This window comes from Gavia stellata, chromosome 22 (assembly GCF_030936135.1).
Source record: "Gavia stellata isolate bGavSte3 chromosome 22, bGavSte3.hap2, whole genome shotgun sequence".
Lineage (NCBI taxonomy): Eukaryota > Metazoa > Chordata > Aves > Gaviiformes > Gaviidae > Gavia > Gavia stellata.
This window is the reverse complement of record NC_082615.1, coordinates 4678735-4686843: the sequence shown is the minus strand read 5'-3', so window position 1 is coordinate 4686843 and position 8109 is coordinate 4678735. Positions and strand designations below refer to the sequence as shown.

The 8109-nt window shown below is 50.2% G+C and overlaps 1 protein-coding gene across 1 annotated transcript; it reads left to right on the top strand.

Annotated features, from left to right (window-relative positions):
* Positions 1–259: 259 nt before the first annotated feature.
* Positions 260–1357, top strand: LOC104263964 (urotensin-2 receptor). The gene has a single exon (XM_059828317.1). The coding sequence runs from the start codon at positions 260–262 to the stop codon at positions 1355–1357; it is 1098 nt and encodes a 365-aa protein (XP_059684300.1).
* Positions 1358–8109: the final 6752 nt, after the last annotated feature.

Here is an 8109-nt window from a genome sequence, read left to right as displayed (position 1 = left end):
GACGGCACCTGCCCGGCCGCGCCGCTCCGCGCTGCCGGTCCCGCACCCGGCGGGAGGCGGCGGGGGGGGTCCCCGCTCTGCCGGCGGACGCGGAGCGCGGCAGCCCCGGCGGGGCGGGGGGCGGCGGCGGCCCTTCCCCCGAGGGCAGCCCCGCGGGCGGCCCGGCACCGCCCTGCCTCCCGCGGGGGGCGGAGCGGCCGCCGCCGGGGCCGGGAGCTCCGGGGCCGGTGCGACGCTGCGGGGGCCGCCGCCGCCGCCCATGGAGCCCAACGGGACGGCGGCGGCGGGGGGCAACGCCTCGGCGGCGGCGGCGGGCGGCGGCCCCCCCGGGAGCGGCCCCCTGCTCATCCCCTCGGCCTTCGGGACGGTGCTGTCGGTGATGTACGTGGCCGGGGTGGCGGGCAACGTCTACACGCTGGTGGTGATGTGCCACTCGGCGCGCTGCGCCGCCCCCATGTACAGCTCCATCGTCAGCCTGGCCCTGGCCGACCTGCTCTACCTCTCCACCATCCCCTTCATCGTCTGCACCTACCTGGCCCAGGACTGGTACTTCGGGGACCTGGGGTGCCGCATCCTGCTCAGCCTCGACCTGCTCACCATGCACGCCAGCATCTTCACCCTCACCCTCATGTGCACCGAGCGCTACCTGGCCGTCACCCGGCCCCTGGACACCCTGAAGCGGTCGCGCGGCTACCGGAAGGTCACGGCGGGGGCCGTCTGGTCGGTCTCGCTGCTCCTTACTCTGCCCATGATGCTGATGGTCACCCTGACCGAGGGGGGCAAGGCAGAGGGCAAGGTGAAGAGGATGTGTGCGCCCACCTGGAGCGTGGATGCCTACCGGACCTACCTGACGGTGCTCTTCAGCACCAGCATCATGGCCCCGGGAATCATCATTGGCTTCCTCTACACGCGCCTGGCCAGGACCTACCTGGAGTCCCAGAGGAACCCCCCCCACAAGGAGAAGAGCAAGAGGTCCCCCCGGCAGAAGGTCCTCATCATGATTTTCAGCATCGTGCTGGTCTTCTGGGCCTGCTTCCTGCCGTTTTGGATCTGGCAGCTGGTGCGACTCTACAGCAGCTCCCTGCAGCTCACCACCCAAACCCAGAAGTGCATTAACTACCTGGTGACCTGCCTGACCTACAGCAACAGCTGCATCAACCCCTTCCTCTACACCCTGCTCACCAAAAACTACCGGGAATACCTGCGCAACAGGCACCGCAACTTCTACAGGTTCACATCCTCCTTTCGCAAGAGGGGCTCCAACCTGCAGTGCTCCTGGGGACGGTCCATGTCCTCCAGCAACCAGTACGACTACAGCTCGGAGGCCCTGGGCATGGCGACGCTGAAGGACAAGTGAGGAAGAGGAGACGCTCCGGAGACACCAGGACCAGCAGAGCGTCTGGCCAAGGTAGGGCTTTGGGACCCCTTAGCCCTACAGGGTCCTAAAAACTCATTTCTGGTGGTCACTCTAGTTAGGGGCAAGAAGTTGCGTGAACCCAAGTACTGGGAGGTGCGTTTGAATTTCTGTCTGGCTTGGGGTTGTTGGGGAGGGTCCTGCCAGGAGCCAGCAGCCAGCCAGGACAAATCCTTCTGGGTTTTGGGTGCAGAAGATGAGGTGGATACTGTGTTTAGTTCTGCCCCAAACTCTTTTCACGCTTTGCTGAGTTCTGCCCAGCTCCAGCTCTGCACCCTTTCTCCTCCGTGGTTTCTCAGTGCTATCCTCAGGCTACAGCTGGGTGAGAGCCGCAGAAGTCTGAAATTGTCCTGGTATTGCTTAATTTAGCTGCAAGCCTCAGGTTTGCCCTATATATTACCGTTGTCTGTTTCTAGAGCGTGTAAAGAGACCTTTAAGCCCCTTTTGCTATTTCCTGTTACATTATAGTGCACTACAGTTTCATCAAGTCTCTATTTTTAAAAATCCATTGCAGCAGCACTTCGAACTCCAAGCATTCAAAAACCACAAGGTAAGCTGTCAGAAACCACAGGATTACCTAAAAAAACCTTGTAATTTTTTAAGGTTTCTACCTAAGGTGATTTGAATTTGCCACTGATTTTTTCTTAAAGTTGGTCCCATTCTTAGCAGTCAACAGGGCTTGAAAAACTGAAAATTTACCTGGGAAAGAAAGAAGAATGTCTTATAATCCTATCACTCAAAGACCGGAGGCTCTAAGAAAAATGACTGAATCCTGTATCATGAGACTCGTCATAAAAGGGACAAATTTATTCATGACATTTCATCAAAAGCATTTTGCCTCAATGTGTTCAGCCCATTTTCTCCCCACTTAGCATCTCATAGTAAACCTTCACCACAGATACTAGAGATGCCTGCCAGCATCTAAATAATTGTAGAACCGCACTTTGTAAAGTAAGTGCTGATTAAAAAGTGGACCGTCGTCAGATTTCCCCTTGCATGGGCTCTTCACCCAGCTGGGGGGGGTGTATGTACCGGGGGGAGGCTGCCGTTCCCAGCTGTTCTCTGAAGAGCTCGTGTACGTGGGGATGAAGTTGGGTTTGATATTCCTCTTTCCTGCTCTGGGACAGACTCTGGGGATAAGTAAAGCACGGTACAAGTTGCATAAACTATTGTCAGCAGCTAGTGATGCCCAGGGAGTTCTGAAACAGCAGGCAGCTGCTCAAGGAGCAGTCATTTCCACTTTCTTAGGGCATACCCCGACCCCCATCCGCCTGAGAGGAGCCCCCCTCCAGCCCTGCAGTGTTACAGGGCTCCCGTGTCCTCGGGCGAGCCTCTCGCGTCACACGCCAAACTTCAGGGTACCTTTGTGCTAAAGCAGAGACATGAAGCGCCGACACCGTGGCCAAGGGTTGGGTGTTGCGCGCTCAACTAACAGCAGAAAAATAAACCCTTCAGGGCACGTGTCGGATGAAGACCAGGGAAGCACGTTCCTGTGCCGGGAGTCAGGCATTCTTATAGATGCAGTTGTTGGGGTGATTTCAGGGAGGGGGAAATAAGGAACTCACCTTAGAATTGCTTGTATTGCTTTTAACCACAGGACTGTCTTCCAAACACTGGTGACCATTTTGTCGTGTTCCAGTATTGTGTAGTCCACCAAGCCGGGCAGCATAAATAGACCGAACAGTGCCCATTTCCTCAGGAAACGGGGACTAACACACAGTTCGTGTTGGGAATTGGCAGGGAGAGCCGGCTTGGACAGTTTTTAGGAACAACTTTTCAGGAACTAATTCATTTTGTAATTATTCATTCTGAAGTCATTGTTACTTTTCTTTCGCTTCCCATTTCCAAGGCTGGAAGTCACTCCCATATAAGAATAACAAAGATAAGACTTATCTCAAAAGGCGGTGTGGGAAGGCTGGAGTACATGCGTCATCTGCGAGGTGTGCTGGACCGTCCCGCTCCCAGGGAGCATAACACTGCGGCCAGACAGACATCCTGGTAGAGCCAAGCACGGCTGCATCCCTTCCAGGTGTTGCACGTGCCATTTGCCCACCTCTGAGAAAAAAAAAAAAAAAAAATTCCTTATGGCTATAGGAAGAAAAACCCACCCTGATTTGGATCCTGACCTGAGGCAGTGCTGATCTGTCGTGATTCCCACTGCCTGGCCTGAGGAGGAGGTCCTTGGAAGGCCACTTACCCACTGCAGCATTACAGCTGCTATAGGATGGATGATTGCCACGTATGAAATAGTTGCAAGGCATAGTGTATACCTATTAAGAGGTGTGTAAGGGGAAGCAGATGATGGAAGAGCTGTATAGGTATCAAAAAGAGTATTAGGGAATACACTTTCTGCTTTAAAAAACCCACGTTAAAACAGCTAAAGCCAAACAGTCTAAAAACATAGTTATTAATAAGAAGGGGAAGCTGAAAAGGAGTTATGCCTAGGAAAAAAGCGATGAAAATGCAGAACAGATGAGATCTACGCTCGTAACCTGATGTGGGGATGAGCAAACAGAAGGGTTTGATTTGGGGTACGCTTCCCGAGACATCCCATCAGTCACCAGAAGGGATTCTGCTACTCTGCTCAGCGTCACGAACGGTGCGGAGGGGATGTGCTTTCTGTGCCACATCGTCAGAGCATTAAACATCAGAGGGTGATGGAGGAGCACCAAATATTGGGTATTTGTCATTCATCGGGTGACCATATGTGCTTCAACCCGGTCCCATCCCAGCGCTGCTCCTCTCTCCCATCAGGCTCTGATAAACCCCTATGAGGTTACGCTAATGAGAGAACCTGTAAGTCTGATGACACCCACTGAGCATGTCATCGGGGCAGAGGAGAGCCTGTCTAACACGCAAAACTAGCCAGCAGTCGGAAGATGCTGCTGTGCGTGATGTGCGTGATGTGCTCTTCAGCGGCGCAGGAAGCACGACACAGCGCAGACCTTCGCGACCACGACTCCTCGGGAGCCCCTCGTACTCCCGGGGATCAGAGCTCAATTTAAAAGATGAATTACGTAAACAACATCCCTCTTCTTGTCCCATCACACCAGTTAAACTGCCAAAAGTCGGTAGGCTTGACCCACTTAAGACATATCCCGCAAGAGCAGATGTTTTAACTGCTCTGTTACCCACTTGTCTGTAATTGGGCAAGCCTTGACTCTTCTGGGTGTGCTCATGTTTTGGAAATGGGGAGACAGTCTTTGTGTATCTTCCTTTAACAGCAAAACCAAATTCATCTGGTAGTTAGCTTTGGAAGGAGATTGCTGTTGCCTGTCGATAGCAGAGAGTCCTGTCCAGGGCTGACACAACCTTTCAGTTGCCTGTAAGGGGTAGCTTTGCCCGCAGCTCCCCCAGAGTATTTTGGGGAGGGTGTTGGTTTGGGTTTGGTAGGACCTCAGTCTTCATAAGCACGTCTCTCTGGAATCAGTGCAAAACTGCTGTAAAGCAGTTCGGGCTCTTTTCTGCGTGAGGGAGAGGTATTAACCTGTCCTCAACACTAAAAAGGATGAGTCAGGGCTCCCGAAATCTTGAGATTAAAACCACACCTTTTCTCCACGACCGCAGAGGCTGCGAAAGTGTACGAAAATCGAGACAGACACATAGCCCGCATCCAGATGATGGCACTTTGCAGACTGTACGTAGCTTGTCACTTGCGGGGAATCTGAAGCATCTCGGGCCAGGGCTGAAGTAAAAACAGGGAAGTCAGTCGGGCTGTAGCTAAGCAAAATGTGGTGATTTCCTTGAAAACAATTTTACTTTGGCTGTTCTCCTAGATTCCAAGAAGGCAAGCAACGTGTACCCTGGAATCATTTATCATAACCCAAATCATTGTAATCCTGTGGGGTTTAATGTGCGTTTTTTTAATTATGAATTAATTCTTTCTGCAGGTTTAGTGGCACGGCTAGTTCTTCAGCAAAATGGGAAATCGTAATTTTAGGGAAGGCAACAGCGTTTCTGTTGTTGGGGCAGAGGTGGTCACTGCAAAACTCCATACAAGCTTTACAAGAAAGAAAATAGTTTAATCACTAGAAAAGCTTCCCCAACACCCCGTAGGGTTTAGGTTTTTATGACACACAGGAAAAAAAAACCCAGACTGGGAAAGAAATACAGTTTCATCCTGAGTGCGCTTTCCTTCCTTCAATCTAAGGTACTATCTACTGCAGCAATGGCAATTTTTCTGCTTTCACTTGAGAAGAGAAAACGCTGGTTCTTTGTGGGACAAGCGTTTTCCCCAGACACAGGAGAATCCATTTGAACCGTACTGAATTTTTGCCGACTTTACCTTCAGTCACACATTTTTTAATCATCTTTCTCCCCACTTTTAAAACCACATTTGCAATAAATCCTCAACAGCCCCACATTACAATTTAATCATGAGTGCGAGCAAACCATTAACATCTTAACACCTATTTTAGCAGTCAGTTTTGGTGCTTCGTGTGTGATTCAATACCAGAGAAGTCAGTGAAGTAGAGGTGATTTTATGAGCACTTTGTACCTCGCGCAGGACAAAACGCACGGCGTGCTGCCCAGTTGCCTTAACCGAGGGGAACAGGCAGGATGACGAAGTCCATGAGCTGTTCCCCCATCAGCGTGACGAGAAGGTGCGTAGCCCTCACATCCGAGCCCAGCCCTCAAGCCGTGGGAAGGGATAACGCAGCATCTGAGAAATTCTTAAGGCAGCCCCAGAAAGTCAGACGTCTCCGCCGGGAAGTTCGGCCGGTTCGGGGACGCTCGGCTCCTGCCGTCGTATTTTGGAGTCCCTCTGGTGGCAGCAGCAACCTTCCATCCTGAGGTCTTGGGATGAAAATGTGCGTTTTAGTTTAGGCTTTAAAACATAGCGGTTGCACACAATCAGGGCACAACCTAACTATGTAATAGCATTTAGTATCTTTAAAGTATAACGTTACTACGACATCTGAAGGGGAAAAGTCTGGTGTGAAGAGAAAGCCTACTTCCAAGTGCTAACTTTCCTCTCCCACGTTTCTTTCTACGCCGAACCTGGCGTAACTTTATTCCTGTCATTTTGCACAGCGTCCTCACTGCCAGCACCCACAGAAACACCCAGTGCCGGTGACTAACTACAGTTTAGCCCATCTGGGGGTTTTTTTGTCTTATAATATTGGTTGTTACTGTTAGTTTCAAGTTTTTTTCTGGGGAATTGGAGAGACGTGGAGTTAGTTGCTGTGGCTTCTAAGAAATATATTGCTTTGTCTTCAAAATGGTAGCAGCAGCTTCATGGGATATAAGTACCCATTAAAATTATCGTTATTATCATTATACAAGCTTTTTTGCCCTTGTTTGGGAATGTATCTAAAACAGCAGAGAGAACAGATGCGTCAGTTGGTAGCAAAGTATCGGGGGGGTTGGATGGCCCAGGTTGAGTTTGGTGAAAGCAGAGGAAGGAGCTCACTGCTGGCTCGCTCGGCCAAACCTCTAGGAAGCCACGGGCTTCTGTCAGCATTGAAAGAAGTTATTGAGGTATATTAAAACCCTAAATGGGACATATATTAAAAGTTTTTTTAAAATTATAAATATTTCTGGTCAGGAATCTGGCTTTCTGCCCGCACCGAGTTTCTAGTGTGCTGCGTATCTCTTTCGGGGGAGACTAAATTCATCCTAGCAGGTTCCAAATGGTCAAAATGGAGCTTTGTGAGCTGTGGTCCTACCTGGAGCCTTCCTGTCCCCAACGAAAAGGTTCCCGAAGGGATATACCAAAGCAAAATTGCTGCAACTTTTCCCTTTTTTTCCCCACCCAAGAAAGGGACGATGAAAAGAGGAAAGGGAAAAACGAATTTTGAAGAATTCTCCCGGCATTTGGCCTCTACTTTTCCAGTTCTCCTTGGAACGCAGTTATAATTTAAATTTTAATTTAAATGAAACATTTTTGTAAACCCTAGGAATGCTTCTACAGTGAGAAACAAGGTGAAGAGTTAAGAAGCATTTGTCGAATTTATTAGAGAAGGCTGAACTTCAATATTGTGGATGATCCCACCCAAAGCCTTCTATCAAGATATCTGTAGGGGAAGTAGTAAATAAGTTTGTGCAAAATCAAACCATCCAGCAATATTAGCCGTGCTTGGCAGAGGATGCAAGTCTAAACCCAAGATGGTGCTAATGGTGGAGAAGTAAAATCTGCTAAGTTTGTTTCAGCTCGTTTAGGCCAGTGTCTCTCCGAATGCACGTCGTCGTGCATTCCCGTTAGGATCTTGAATTCAGCTCCTGAATTCTTAACTAAAACCAAACACGATTTCATCCAAACAAAGCAAGAGAGATTCCTGAAACTAAATGTGGTGTGTCCGTAAACACGGCATTTTGGAGACAAATTACTGCTTCATATATGCGCTCCTGCAAACCTCATCAGGGACGTCCATCAAATTCCCAACTCTTCTACGCCTTGTAGTTTTTAAAATATCAGCGTGACATTTGAGAACCACAAGGCTGGCTCTTGCGAGAAGCCTCCCAGGAAAAGGCACTACGTAGCCATTACTTCTCAGGCTACACTGAACGTCTCTTTCAAAAATGTGGAAGGACGGGGAAGGTAAATTACCTGTAATGTATGAATGCTAAAAGGGGAGAGAGTGGCACTCTTGAAGACATACATAGAGAGAGGACACCTAAACCTTCAGGGACATGCCGGTCCCACCAGACAAGCTGGCAGTACCAGCTCCTGTCCCGAACTCCCGCAGCATCCT